This window comes from Ctenopharyngodon idella, chromosome 10, assembly GCF_019924925.1.
Source record: "Ctenopharyngodon idella isolate HZGC_01 chromosome 10, HZGC01, whole genome shotgun sequence".
Lineage (NCBI taxonomy): Eukaryota > Metazoa > Chordata > Actinopteri > Cypriniformes > Xenocyprididae > Ctenopharyngodon > Ctenopharyngodon idella.
The window spans coordinates 36,567,638-36,583,005 of NC_067229.1; the positions used below are offsets into that span (position 1 = coordinate 36,567,638).

Below are 15,368 nucleotides of genomic sequence, written 5' to 3' on the forward strand. Positions count from 1 at the left end.
CAAGCATTCAATTTTCTCTTTTTTTAAAGGCATTTTGTATTAACATTTAATTGAATTAACATTTAAAAACACTATTATTTGTTCCGAATTAAAATGTACCAAATAGTACATTTTTGTTTTTATTATATAAAAAATCGCGTCCCGGACCTTTATTTTGAAATACAGTCTACAGTAGTGCCATTTTGGATCAGAGTAGCAGCTTCATACACAAACTGAGTTGGCAGGTAGCAACCGGGGCTCTTGCAACAGATGTTTTGCTGACATCTGTCATTCATTCATGAATTAAAGTCCTGCTCGCTCTGACATTAGGCTATAGTTGAGCTGTGGTGGAAATGAGTTCAGCTACAACCCCACCGGATTCGGACCCGACCCAGCGTCGACGGGTTCACAATATGCTGAAGCTCTACTACGGCCTGAATGAGGAAGGAAAAGCCACAGAACAAGCCGAGTCTTTGGATCCGTGTGATATCAACGGACCGCATTTCGACCCAGAGATTTATTTAAATAAGGTAGTGTGATGAATAATGATAAATAGTGAGTGTTTATTGTTTTTTATTAGGGTTACACATCTGTCTGCAGTGTGGCGTTGGGTATGCTGTCAATTTGTGTTGTTATGCTGTCATTTTATGCCACATATATATTATTCTCCAATATATGCCCGTGTATGACTGTATTTTTATAACAGAAGGCTAAAATGTACTGTGGTTTGGCTTTGAAATGTCTTGTTTGTCTCAGCTGAGGCAGGAGTGTTCTCTGGCTGAGTTGATGGATCATGAGAGCTGTATGGTGAAGCAGATCAGATCTCTGGACAGTGACATGCAAACCCTGGTTTATGAAAACTACAATAAGTTCATCTCAGCCACAGGTTAGCAATTGGATGAAATAATAGTTCTGAAAATTGCTCAGATTTACTGTTAAAGTCACAATGAAATCAAAATTGACATTGATTTTTTTTTTTTTTTTTTTGGAATATTGCAGTGTCTTATTAATTATTTATCTTTGCACATCATTATTATTTTTTTGCAATTCATGTGCCCTTGTAACCTTTAATAAAAAAACCTTAAATTTCCCCTTCCCCTTGCAATGACATCTCTTCCCTGATGACGTACATCGGCGCAAGGGTTAAGAGAATCTAGTTTTTTAGAAGGCAAAATATCAATAGAACTGCAGTACAGACCTGTCCATTTTTCAAATGTTTCAAGCTACAAATATTTAGACAACTTTTCAAAAAAAGAAAAATTAAGATATATGAACAAACTGCAAGTCAAGTTTTGGGCATTTAAGATCCATATACAGCACCCACAGCAATCAATAGCGGGACGTTCTAAAATGCCTAAAGTCACCATGAAATCAAAATGGCCAATTCTTATTTTTTATGGAATATTGTAGTATTTATTATAAATGATTTATCCATGCATACCTTTTTCTTTTATTTTTTTATTTTTTTATTTAATTCATGTGCCCTCATAATCTGAAATGATGCGTTTACTGGCATGAGGGCGGGACAACCTCCTGTTACTCACATGAGATCACATTAATAGCAAACCCCAACCATCCAATCAATTCCTGATGGACAAAAAGTCCCGCCCATTTTTTTCTTGTTCGAGAAGCTGTTTCACTCGGATATATGTCACAATAGGCAAGAAAAGACTATCACAACTTACATTTCATACCGATTTTAACATTAAAAATGCTTGACGTGCCCTAATGTACTAAGACAGCAATATTAAAAGATCAAATTAAATATACACCTACAGGCAAGCAGATGAGCCCATAATATGAACACAGTGTGCTTTATAATGGTTTTCTGGACGCATCTGTTTGCCTATATATAGTATGCATCATCTGTTAGGTGTATCTAACAATCCAGCTAGTTCCTGATGAACAAAATCAAGTCCTGCACTAAATATTTTCTTGTTTGAGAAGCCATTTTACTTGGATATACATCTCAAAAGCGAAAAAAGACGATTTCATTTCTGTTTTTATGCAGAGTTTAATGACATTTCTCCAGCTTGGCTGGTCTTCTAGTTTCTTTGAAGGTTTTGTTTGGACATTATTCCCAGCATTGCATCATTCATAAACCTTCTCTGATTATGTTAAAAGTGAATTTGTCTCTCCACAGACACAATCAGAAAAATGAAGAATGACTTCAAGAAGATGGAAGATGAAATGGACTGCTTGTCTGCCAACATGACCGCTATCACAGAGTTTAGTGCCCGCATTAGTGGGACGCTGCAGGACCAGCATGCACAGATCACTAAATTATCAGGTATGAATATGAAATGTATGATCCAGGACTGGTTCATTTTACAGCCTTGTATTGCTAGTATAACAACAATTATGTCTTCAAACCACATCAGATACTCTCATATACGATTGATCTAAAGGCTCTAAAAGAATTCTACTCAAGTCATGATGAATCTTTCACCTTCTGTCTAGGTGTTCACACTCTCCTCCGTAAGCTGCAGTTTCTGTTTGAGCTGCCAGCAAGGCTTAATAAGTGTCTGGAGCTGCAGGCCTATGCCCAGGCAGTGAGCGCCCACCGGAGGGCGCGCTGTGTACTGCAGCAGTATAGTCACATGCCATCTTTCAGGGGCATCCAAGACGACTGCCATGTCATTATGGAGCAGCTCGCTCAACAGCTGCGGCAGAAATTCAGGTCTGTGCTCTCTCGAATGTCATTGAATATTTGTATTAGTTTTTTAAAAAAAAATTAATGCTATATTTAGTAGAATTTAGAAAGAAGCATCTGAAATTTGGTTTAACTACTAATTAAGTCATTGTCATGACTCCCAAATCAAAGTTGAGATGCTTCTACCAGATATTATACAATGAAGATGAAAGATGAAATGGATGAAGCAGTGTTGTTATTGTTGATCAAAACTATACAAAATAATTTTCAGTAATTAAAATAAAGATGAATAAATCAAACTGAAAAACTAATTAATAGTATTATATACATTCATATCACACATTCATTTTAAAGGGTTAGTTCACCCAAAAATGAAAATTCTGTTATTAAATACTCACCCTCAAGTCGTTCCAAACCCGTAAGACCTTCGTTCATCTTCAGGACACAAATTAAGATATTTTTGATGAAATCCGAGAGCTCTCTGACCCCTCCGTAGACAGCAATTTAATTACATCTTTCAAGACCCAGAAAGGTACTAAAGACATCATTAAAATAGTCCATGTGACTACAGTGGTTCAAGCTTAATTTTATGAAGTGATGAGAATACTTTTTGTGAGCAAAAACAAAACAAAAATAACGACTTTATTCAACAATTTCTCTTTCTAACACAGTGCAGTGCTTCCGGGTTCTGCGTCAGAACGCCGACACATTTTTAATAAAAATGGTATTTTTTAAACAATAAAATGAAAATAAAAACTAAAAATATTATATGAAAAGCTAATTCTAAATATTTTTTATTTTTTATTTATAAGTTTATTTAAAACAGTACAAAGAAACATGATTCCAGTCAACAACTGGAAAATATGTATTGTACATCGAGAGTATAGCATGAGCTAATTTGCATCTTGGGTCCCTAGAAAGGCTTTTCTAAAAGAAAAAAAAAAAAAAAACCTGATAATCATAAAATAAATCTAACACAACATCAAAATAACCCTGGTAACATGAATAACTACAACAATAATTCAATTTAAATATGTGTACAGCTCTGGTTTGTTTTAAACCAGCGCTTTACCATCAGTGTAAAAGACATGTACTATTTTAAACTCATTTGGCAACATGTTCCAGAGTTGGGAACCCTTTACAGAAAAGGCTCTTTGCCCTTGTGTGGTTCTGCGAAAATCAATCCTACAGTTTCCACCCCCTGTACTCCTAGTGGTTCTACCTGTGACATCTTGTCTTTTTATCAGTTTACATAAAACAGATGGTGCCTTATTGTGCAAACATTTAAAAATTAATTTTATATATGACAAATTTTTTAAATTTGTAAAACTAATCATATTCCATTTTTTTTTTAAATATGACAATGATGCCATCAGTTTGGCTTTTTATCCATTATTTTCAGAGCCCGATTATACATCTCAAGTTTTTTAATTAAGCAATCACTTGTTTGAGTCCAAACTGTAATATAGTATGAAATGCGGGACAATATAACTAATACTATTATAACACTGTGATTAAGGGTTTTTTTTGTTGTTGTTTTTGTTGTTTTGTTTTGTTTTTTACAGTAGGTGCCCCCTCCCCCCCAAATCTAATCTAATGCTCTTTATTTAATGTAAATTTAATATTTGCTTGCAGGGATGGAGGTTCGAGTGCTAAAGATCTCTCTGAATGTGTTGAGCTGCTTCTGCAGTTGGACGAGCCAGCGGAGGAGCTCTGTGACAAATTCCTCAGCCACGCCCAGTCTCGGTTAGAGGCGGATCTCCAGGGACTGGAGGCGGAGCTTAAAGACTCCGCAGTTACTGATACTGGTGGAGGCTCGGTCCAAAAAACAAGTCCTGGATCAAATCCCGTATCTCCTAGTTCCTCTGTGTTCAATCCATTCCTCTCCCCTACGGCCGGAACAGACATTCTAGAGTTCATAGATCGAGGGTGTAATGAGTTTGTCAGCAGTCTCTGTTTGGTTATTGCCTCCTATCAAGAATTGTTCATCAGCCGTCCCCAAGAGGGTGAATTAGCCTCAAAGAACATCCCAGAGATGGCTAACGGCAAGCTACATGTGTTTGTCGACACTCTGGCTGCTAGGTACTTCTCTCTAGTGGAGCGGAGGATACAGGAAGAGAAGGGGGTGGGAGATAACTCTCTGTTAGTGAGAGCTCTGGATCGCTTTCATCGCAGATTACAGGCCATATCCAAACTACTTCCGGGGTCGCCAGTGCCCAGCCAAGGAACTGAGATAGTGGTGCGGGCAGCGCGAGAGAGAATCAAACAGTACCTGTCTGCCTTACAGACCTTCTACCATGACAGCCTTACTGATGTAAGACAGGCATTGGCTGCCCCTCGTCTATCAGCCAGTGCATCAGGAGGTGGGGCTCTCGTGGGAGGGGCTACAAGTAAGGATGCCCCGCCCAGTCTACCAGAACTGCTGACGTCGTTATCAAACTTTATTCTGAATCAGTTAAAGTCTGTATTAGCATCAGTGCATCTCTTCACAGCAAAGGACATCACATTCTCCAACAAGCCTTATTTCAAGGTAAAGAATTATAAGTTATGTATATAAAATACTTGCATTTTAGTATTGGACCTTTTATTTAACCCTTAGGGGTCACGTTTGTGATCCACGGCAGTCAAAACAGACTGAAGACAGTAAACGTAACATTTTTTGAATGAAATCAGTGTACTATATTTTGTTTCAATTATATTTCTTTAATATTTTGTATTTTGAATGGATTTCTACATGTTACTAGACAATATTCACCTTTAAATTATGCATCATTTATTTAATTTAAATAATACGAATTAGAAAAAATATTTTGTATTTTCAGTTAACGTGGTTAAAATGGCAAAAGTATTTAAAATTATATAGGTGGAAGGCAGATTGGTGCCATCTGGTGGGAGAAATAAAGAAAATCATATGTAATATCATGGTATTACAACCACTAAATTGCAGTAACCGCTACAGTCTAAAATAGCTGAAGACCACCAGAGGGTTAAGTATTACTGTTCCCATGTCGTTTGTCTAATACCTGTCTCGTATGTTTCTCTCAGGGTGAGTTTTGCAGTCAGGGTGTGCGTGAGGGTCTGGTGGTGAGCTTTATTAAATTTATCTGCCAGTCGTCTCGGCAGTACTGTGAGAGCGCAGGTGACAGAGGAGGATCCACCCCTCCTGCCCTCCTTCTGTTGCTCTCTCGTCTCTGTCTGGACTATGAGACTTCCACCATCTCCTACATTCTCACACTCACAGATGAACAGTTTCTTGTACAGGTATTTCATATCCGTTATATTCTAATAAAAACAAACTCTAAATACACTATTATTCATGCTGACATTCCTCTCTAAACAGCACCACACTCCAGTCACTCCTGTTACGGCACTTTGTGCAGAGGCCAGAGAAGCAGCTCAGAAATTACTGAACCACTATGTGAAGGTAATTAAGAGAAACGATTTAGCTGTCCCGAGTCATTTATTTTGGTCTAGGATTGCTTTTGGACAACATTTGTTGAGCTGGTTTTGTTTTGATACAGGTTCAGGGCTTAATCATCAGTCAGATGCTGAGGAAGAGCGTGGAAACAAGAGACTGGGTGAACACCATTGAACCTAGAAATGTCCGAGCTGTAATGAAGAGGGTGGTGGAAGATACCACCTCTATTGATGTACAGGTGATGCATCGAACATTTGTTACAAATTTAATATACGAAAAAGACCATCTTGAATCTATGTAAAGAATGCACATATTACTAGGGTATGTTCTTCTTAACCATTTGCATAAGCCAATTGTAATGTTTTTCTTTCCTGCATAGGTGGGTCTGCTTTATGAAGAGGGAGTAAGGAAAGCCCACAGCAGTGACTCCAGTAAACGCACCTTCTCTGTGTACAGCAGCTCAAGACAGCAGATCCGCTACGCTCCAAGCTATACTCCCAGGTGCCCAGTCGCTGCACTCATTTTACTGAGTTTAAATCAGAATTTCTTATAAAAATTCAACCTTCCTCAACCATCTTCACACATTTGTAATGAGAATCATTTATAAATCTATATTTTATATTTTAATCTATAAAACATAAGCTCTATAGTTTAACATTTAAAAAAAAAAAGTTAAGACAGCCATGAATATTAATATTATTTTTTTTATTTATTATGAAATACTTGTTTTTTTATTTTATTTTATGGTATTATTGCAAAAATACTTTATTATTGCAATATATGATTGTAGTATTATTGGAATATGTGTATATATCTGTTTCTATTGATTTGTTTAATTTGTACCATTTGAATAATATTTACATTATATAATTTAATATTTTGAATATTATTGATGTATAGTCAGGGTGGAAATCAGGTGGAAAAAAAATGCCTGGGTTCTGTAATATAGATTTAATGGAATATACACAAATTAATATAGGATATTGTTCATGCTTATGTTTTATTTTTTTTATTTTTTCCCAGTGCTCCAATGGATACAAACTTGCTCAGTAACATTCACAAGCTATTTTCTGAGAGGATCGATATCTTTAGCCCAGTGGAGTTCAACAAGGTAGAAAACAAAACACTGTTAGCTAAAATAACTATTGTTACTGTAATTTAACTAACTGACCAATGCAAATTTTCATATTTTCATATTTTAGTTTTTTCAGTCTGTATAACCAGTTTTCTTTCTTGTCCTAGGTCTCAGTGCTAACTGGCATCATTAAGATAAGTCTGAAGACATTCCTTGAATGTGTTCGTCTCCGTACGTTTGGCAGATACGGACTACAGCAAATCCAGGTGGACTGCCACTACTTACAGATGTACCTGTGGCGGTTTGTGTCTGATGAGAACTTGGTGCACTTCCTTTTGGATGAGATTGTGGGTAGTGCTGCCCATCGTTGCTTGGACCCGTCTCCAATGGAGCAAAGTGTCATTGAGGTCATCTGTGAGAGGGGGTAGAGTGGGTGCTTTTCTTTAAATCTGCAGTCCAATTTGCACATAAGTGATACTGAACTCAACTGGTGGAAAATATTAATACTTATATTTGAAGTTTTCATGTAACTGGTCGCTTGAACACTGAATATAAAATCCGTGACCTCCAATTGAACCCTATTATAGCTGGATTGAGATCACCACCTTCATTTGATTGAAGCTTTGAGTTTGTGAACATTGGGTGCTAAAAGCTGAAATATTGTGGTGTTTTGTCAGAGTCACAACATAAATGCAACGCAGCATTAAAAGTAAATAAACTCATTTAACTAAAATCACTATATATTAAGGGTAAGATGATTTGTTTATAAAACAAATCAGTATGTTTGAAATTTTTATTTTATGGTTGATTACTGTATTCGTCAACTTTGAAAGCTGTTCAATCTGCATAACTGGATAGTATGTATTTAATAAAGGTAATGTACAAAAAGAACTTTGCGTCTAACAGCTTCTTGGGAGGAGAATGCACTGTAATATGAAGCCAGAGCAGACTCTCTTGCCATTGGTCAGGAAAGCAGTATGGGCGGGTTTTCCCGCTTTTCTCTGATTCGGATTGGTTTGCTGGATGTCTCTCCCCACTCTTCTGATAGCAGCGGTACGCGCTGATTGGTCAGATGCGGTAAAGGCAGACAGCGTGTTCTGGGCGAAACTACGCAGGCGTCACCTCCTCAGTCATTTACTGTGATGTTGAGCGGTTACCATACAATATAACAGTAAGTTCGTGGAAAACCGAGGTAAGAAAAAAATAAGCTATTTTTATCATATGTATATATTGTTATTATATGTGTTGTTTGGTTTATTCGCTTAAGTCTGAAAATAATCATGATATTACGAACGCGTCCTTTATACAACTACTATTAACAGACGCACTGTAATTTAAATAATGCACTGTTATTGTATACTATAAATGTTTTGTCAGCCATGCTAAGTGCTCTCATCTTCATTCATCTTTGTCCCAAACAGGCAAAAATGAAGCCTAACAAGCACAAAGCATCACATACAGCTGAAAGGGAATTTGGAGGTGCTCTTGGTGAGCCATTATTTATTGTATATATGCATATGTTTGTGTATATGTAATATTGGATCTACTATGTGATGTTATATGGCTTCTGTGCCATGTTTGAGATAATTTGTTCTCCTCACCTGTCCAGGTGCCACCTGCATCCCTGTGTTCCTGCCTCTGACTGTTCTGTACCTCCTGAGTGTGTGTCGGTCTCCAGCAGCCAGTGTCCTGCAGTGGCCTCCTCCTTTAACCCCTGCAGCACAGTTATGGGACCCTTTGGCCGTGGTTGTGATTGTAGGTTGGATCACCCTGCAGAGTTTTCTCTACCTGCTGCCCATTGGGAAGGTGAGATATACATCATTCATTTCTTTGAAAGCCAAATTAGATTATTTTCTGAAGAGAGTATGACAGATATTATACTGATTCATTTGTTAACAGGTTTCTGAAGGATTGGTCCTCAGAGATGGGTCCAGACTGAAATATCCCATAAATGGTAATATCGGCTGTCTGTCTGTCTGTCTCAAAAATGTTATAGAAATAATGCTAGTAATATTGGCTGCTTTATATATTGTAATTGTTGTTTGAACATGTCTTTGACATGAAATAAACTAGATAACCTTTGACCCCTTGTCCTTGGTTTTACCACCTATGATATACAAAGTAGAGTTCAAATTCCATTTGTCAGTAATCTCCAATTTCCCCCTATATCTGGACTGTGCTTCAGTTCATTAAAGTTATAGCAGTTTCATAATTCAAGACTTTGATATAGTTTCTAGTCTTCAAAATGGGGGGAATAAAAGTATATAGCCAGAATAAATGTAGTTCTGAAGAAAAATAATATGTTTGATTTGATCAATTTAAATAATCTTAAATAACCATGAGAAAATATAAATACATAATATACACCACTGTTCAAAAGTTTGGGTTTGGTAAGATTTTTAATGTTTTTGAAAGACGTCTATTATGTTCACCAAGGCTGCAGTAAAAAGAGTAATATTATGATATATTATTACAATTTAAAATAAGTTTTATTTTAATGTAGTATGCTCCATTGTTCTAGTGCTGATTTGGTGATGAAGAAACATTTCTTATCATTATCAATGTTGTTTAATATTTTTATGGAAACCATGAAACCAAAAAACGTTATGACTCCAAACTTTTGAAATGTAGTGTATATGTATATGTGTAGATATGATTGTGACCTGTGGTATTTTTTGCATCTTTATTTCTTAGGTTTCCATGCCCTGAGCATTACTGCTGCCCTGTTGATAGTGTGTGTTTGGCTGGGAATGCCACTCGGGTATCTGTTTGATCTCATTTTGCCTCTGGCTGTATGCGCCATTGGGCTGTCCTACCTGCTGTCTATGTACCTGTATATCCGCTCCTTCTGGGCACCTCAACATGCTTTATCACTTGGAGGAAACACAGGTGAGATAATCAGTTCTGATATTTACAGATCAGTGTGGTTTCTTATATTATCTATAAATTCTGTTTCACTATGCAAAATCCTTTCAGATATTCCAGATGCTGCTGCTGTTTGTCTCTTTGAAATATTTGTCAGTTAAGTTTCTTTGTCATTTGTAGGAAATCCTCTGTATGACTTCTTCATGGGTCGAGAGCTCAACCCTCGCATTGGAGACTTTGACTTGAAGTATTTCTGTGAACTGAGACCTGGATTAATAGGCTGGGTAAGAGTCTCACCAGATGTTTACAACCGTATGTGTATAAGTTTTTTTTAATGTTTTTGAAAATAGTCTTTTATTCTCACCAAGGCTAGATTTGACCAAAAATGCAGCACACACTTACATGGTGAAATATTATTTCAAAAATACAGTAAAAACAGTAATATTGTGAAATGTTATTACAATTTAACATAACTGTTTACTAATTTAATACAATTTAAAATGTAATTTTTATGTCTGATGGCAAAGCTGAATTTTCAGCATCATTACTCCAGTCTTCAGTGTCACATGATACTTCAAAAATCCTTCTAATATGCTGATTTGTTGCCCAAGAAACATTTCTTATTATTATCAGCGTTGAACACAATTTGTTGCTTACTATTTTTGTGGAAACTAATACATTTGTATCAGGATCCTGTGCTGAATAGCATTTATTGAAATATAAATGTTTTATAACATTGTAATAGTCTTTACCGTCACTTTATTGCATCCTTGCTTAATGAAAGTATTCATTTCTTTCAAATTTCTTTCTTTCTGACTATTGAACATGTATACATGCAGGTTCAGGTTATGCAACTTTAAAATTAACACCAAAGTATTTTTACTGATGTCTCTCTCTTTTGTGCCATTGTTTTTCAGGTGGTAATAAACTTGGGGATGTTAATGAAAGAAGTAGAGCTGAGGGACTCTCCATCTCTTGCCATGCTGCTTGTCAACGGTTTCCAGCTCCTCTATGTGACAGATGCACTGTGGAATGAAGTATGAGAAAACTAGTCTTGTCTGAAAACTTATGAAATTCATTTATAGCGGTGAAAGAAAATGAAGTCCCACATGTACAACATTATACTTTTCCTTGTGTCTGCAGGAGGCTGTGCTTACTACTATGGACATTGTGCATGATGGATTTGGGTTCATGTTGGCGTTTGGGGATCTGGCCTGGGTTCCCTTCACGTATGGCCTTCAGGCCATGTTTCTGGTTGTGCACCCACAGTCACTTAGCACTCTTGGAGCAGCAGGGATTATTCTTCTGAATGGTAATCTACAGCCTGTTTTGCAGCAATCTGAGTGTTTAACAGTTTCTAACTTTCCTCTTTTCAATCTTTTCACAGGAATTGGTTATTTCATTTTCCGGAAGTCCAACTCTCAGAAAAATCAGTTCAGAAGAAACCCCACACATAAAAGTGTACAACGTGAGTAATCGCATACGCTACATACTTTGAGTTTGTATCCATTGTCTTAGAACATGTTATACATTATCAGTATCTAACACAAACATGAATGGAGAACAGGGTAAATTTATTTTTGGAGGACACAATTATGGCCTCCAGATTAACATAATTAATTTTCTCATCCACCCTTTTCATTCGTAGACCTGGAAACAATTGCCACAGCAACAGGAAAGCGGCTACTGGTATCAGGGTGGTGGGGGTTTGTCAGGCATCCAAACTACCTGGGGGACCTTCTCATGGCTTTGGCCTGGTCCCTGCCTTGTGGTAAGTGATGGACAAATTATTAATAACTGATGTCCCTTATTTCAGTTACATACTGACAATTTCTTGAACACTCTAAATGATGATGATTTAGATTTTTTTTTTTTTAAATAACCTATTTCTTGGTGTTTCACATTTTAATAATTATTTTAATATTTTTGTTTTATATTATTATACACCTTCACAATAGCCAAAATGTTTGCGTTAAAGGGGTAGATCACCCAAACTCACTCTCATATAATTCCAAACTGACACGACTTTTTAATGAAACCTGAGAGGTTTATGTCCCTCTATTGAAAGTCCAGGTAACTAAAACTTGGATTCAGACAGGGCATAAAATAAATCCATTTGAGTCTTGCGAGAGATAAAATCACTATATGACGAACAGGTTTAATTTAGGCTTTGATTTACATCCAAATAATGATCGTCACATATACACAGAGCACATCACATACGGTAAACACGGAAACTCAAACGTGCGAGCGTGAGAACCAATTAGGTTTGTTGTAGCACGTGACGCATGCAAGTGTTTACCAGAATATCATCATTTGTGTTTCGAAGATTAACCAAAGTCTTATGGGTTTGGAATGACATGAGAGTGAGTAAATGATGATAAATTTCTTTGCATGGGACAGTTCACCAAAAAATGGCAAACAGCTAAGAAATTGGCCTTTAATTTTAAGCTATCCATATCTTGCCATATGTCAAAAAAAAAAAAAAAAAAAGTAAGACAAATCATACTTGCAATATAACAATTTGTTTACTCCACTATTTTTTCCCCTAGGAACGTCACATATTCTGCCTTACTTCTATGTCATATATTTCACCGTTCTGCTCATCCACCGAGAGGCCAGAGATGAGAAACAATGCAGAGCCAAGTATGGACTGGCCTGGGACACCTACTGCAGACGAGTGCCCTACAGAATAATCCCGTTTGTTTATTAACATGGACTGAAGTGTTCTGAACCACCAAGAGATTATTTGCCTGCAACCATTTAGATGCAAAAGATGTGACGTGACATCGGTGCAGAGAACTGGACATCCATTGTTTTTATTTGCATCATAACATGGCTATCCATTCATTCAAATGTTGTTGTTTATTAATTATGAAAAATATATTGTATTATATTATTAAAATGCATTTTAATATCATCAGTGCCAAATGCTTTTTGAGTGTGGACTGTAGCTTGAATGACATTTAAAGATGCTCAACAACAACCACAATAGTAGCAAGAGTAACAAAAATGATCTGATTTTATTTTCACCTAAAATGTTTTTTTTTTTTTTAAAGAATTAAATAGAGACATTACACACAAATGCTTTTAATAAACAATTGCTTAATTTTAAATAATTACTAATATATTGTAATAATCACAATCTCACTCAATCTCTTCTATCAATGCACCTTTAACTCTACTTTTTTCCCGTCTCTCTCCCAAAAGTTTCTTCTCTCCCTCTAATGTCGCCCTCTCCTCCTCCCTGCCCTCATAGTCCGTCCACACGCATCCTGCCAGACTCCTCAAAACTTTGGAATTCTCTATTACCCAAGACTGAAAAAACTCACACTTCTTTCCAGCTTGAAAATACATCCGCCTGGTCCGCTCGTCTTCCTTGGGAACAGAAGCCTTTGCCTTGCTCAAAGCCGCGCGCAGCTGGGACAAAGCGGACAGCGAATATCCCGCAGCGTCCTCTCTGCTCTCTCCAGTCAGAATATGAGCCACCGCTTCCACTGCTCGAAGTGAAGCTAAAGGGTCCTCACGGTCATAGTATCCTCCTGCAGATACAGCCCTTATTCCGGCGTCAAGCGCCTCTGGGACAGAGCTGAAGACCCGTCCGCCACCCAGACCCTCTGAGATGGCAAGCACCGCCTGACAAAACTCCAGCAACATCTCTGAGAAGTCTCCATTGAAAAGACACAGCGAGAAGGTGTATCCATAAAGAGCATTGATCAGGTTGTACCGCACTAGAGGAGATGGCTTTGAGGATAGCGTGTGAAGAGGAGGGATTTTGGCACTTATTGGAGGGATTTGGCTTCTTAGCGTTTTGTTTGATTGTACTTTACTGTGACTGACTTCCTTGCTTTCTCCGTCGTTTTTCTCAGTCACATCATGCATTTCTTCATGATTCCCAGACTGAAGTTCCTCTATAAGTGCTTTAGTGTCTTTCTCATGCCGTTCCCACCAGGGGCTCCACAGGACAACCAGCCCACCGATGCCACCTTCTTTCACCAGTCTCTCAAATTTCTCCTTTTCCTGGGATGACAACAACGACCAGAGTTCTTCCTCTGAAAGAGAGTCAATATCGAGCCCGGCTAACTTTTCAGCTAAATCAGCTTCCTCTTCATCACTCCCGTCTTCAATATCTCCAAGTTTCGCCAGTATTTCTTGCACCTCGGGACTTTTTTCATCCCCACCAGATTGAATCTCTGCTAACCTAGAAAGCAGCTCTAAAGCATGTGCGTCTTGTTCAGTCACACTATTCCCATCTTCTCCCAAGTTCCTTATTAAATTCTCCATCCCTCCCTCACTCTCTGCACTCTGTCTGATCCGTAACAGAATTTCGTGCATTTTTCTTTTCCCCTCTTCATCTGTGGCACCTTGGGACTTCAGCTCCTGAAGCACAGACTCTTTGTAAAACTCCTCTGAGCATGAAGAGTGATTCTGACTCCTGTAACAAGCCAGTCCGCAATATAGGATGTTACACCTTGGGCAAGTGTAACAGGACGGTTTGGATAAGCAAAGCCCGCATGGCTTGACTAATGATGCATTTCCATCAGTAGTTCCGCCCTTTGTGTCATCAGAAGGTGTCAGGAGAGGTTCAGAAGTCCCTCTTTTAGGAAGTGCGATCCCATCTTTGGTGGTAATTTGCTCGGAGTCGGTTTGTGGCCAGTCGCTTAAGTGTTCCTCCTCCTTTGGTGCAATATCAGTGAGTAATGAACGAACACACGCAGGGATTTTACGTCTAACAACAGGATCCATGACCAGCTAATTTCCCCAGTTAGAATGCATTTGTATAATAGTTATGATCTGCAATTAAAACGAAAAAAATCTAAATCTTCACAAAAGCAAAACAGATGCCATTACATTCAATTATACATCAATACCATTCATAATAAAGTGTTTTATAGTATGTATCTATCTTACCTGACCAGTATTTGTGTATGCGCACTTTGTTTTCACACACATACAAGTAAACTTAAAAAGTAGTGGATATTTTCTCCAGCGCGTTTATAAATATGCTTTCATACTGACGCGTCACGTTAGAACAACGTTGCTCGTCGCATCATGATGACGCATACCTCCCTTTGCTCTGCAAGCGAGAAGGCTGCGCAATATTTGCGCAGATAGATAGAGTTGAATTTTACACTGCACAGATTATGTATAAAGTATATAATAATTTACTTCCTATTTGTATTCAGAGGCTGTTTGAAGTGAGAGAAAGTCGGTATAAACTAAGGGGAACGCACGTAAAAAAATAAAAATAAAAAAATAAGAAACTAATAAGGCAAGAACTAATAAAAAAATATATCTGTCAAGGGCTTAACCTATGGAATAACTTTGTAAATTAAAAATAAGGTGATAAACAATTATAGAATCAAAATCAATAATTT

The 15,368-nt window shown here is 37.4% G+C and overlaps 3 protein-coding genes across 3 annotated transcripts; 2 read left to right on the forward strand and 1 right to left on the reverse strand.

The window, feature by feature from the left end:
* Positions 1-177: 177 nt before the first annotated feature.
* vps51 (VPS51 subunit of GARP complex) lies at positions 178-8,016 on the forward strand. The gene is made up of 11 exons (XM_051908455.1): positions 178-509; positions 736-865; positions 2,123-2,269; positions 2,440-2,659; positions 4,268-5,162; positions 5,678-5,893; positions 5,973-6,056; positions 6,154-6,288; positions 6,430-6,551; positions 7,074-7,161; positions 7,293-8,016. The coding sequence occupies exons 1-11, from the start codon at positions 333-335 to the stop codon at positions 7,551-7,553; spliced, it is 2,475 nt and encodes an 824-aa protein (XP_051764415.1). The 5' UTR covers positions 178-332; the 3' UTR covers positions 7,554-8,016.
* A 140-nt stretch (positions 8,017-8,156) lies between these two features.
* Positions 8,157-12,910, forward strand: tm7sf2 (transmembrane 7 superfamily member 2). The gene is made up of 11 exons (XM_051908457.1): positions 8,157-8,317; positions 8,547-8,613; positions 8,735-8,931; positions 9,025-9,079; positions 9,820-10,014; positions 10,171-10,274; positions 10,908-11,027; positions 11,134-11,302; positions 11,378-11,458; positions 11,639-11,761; positions 12,543-12,910. Exons 2-11 carry the CDS (start codon positions 8,553-8,555, stop codon positions 12,701-12,703), a joined length of 1,266 nt encoding a protein of 421 aa, XP_051764417.1. The 5' UTR covers positions 8,157-8,317; positions 8,547-8,552; the 3' UTR covers positions 12,704-12,910.
* znhit2 (zinc finger, HIT-type containing 2) lies at positions 12,786-15,239 on the reverse strand. Its single transcript, XM_051908456.1, has 2 exons — positions 14,902-15,239; positions 12,786-14,784 (listed from the first exon to the last, which is right to left on the reverse strand). Exon 2 carries the CDS (start codon positions 14,734-14,736, stop codon positions 13,138-13,140), a length of 1,599 nt encoding a protein of 532 aa, XP_051764416.1. The 5' UTR covers positions 14,737-14,784; positions 14,902-15,239; the 3' UTR covers positions 12,786-13,137.
* Positions 15,240-15,368: the final 129 nt, after the last annotated feature.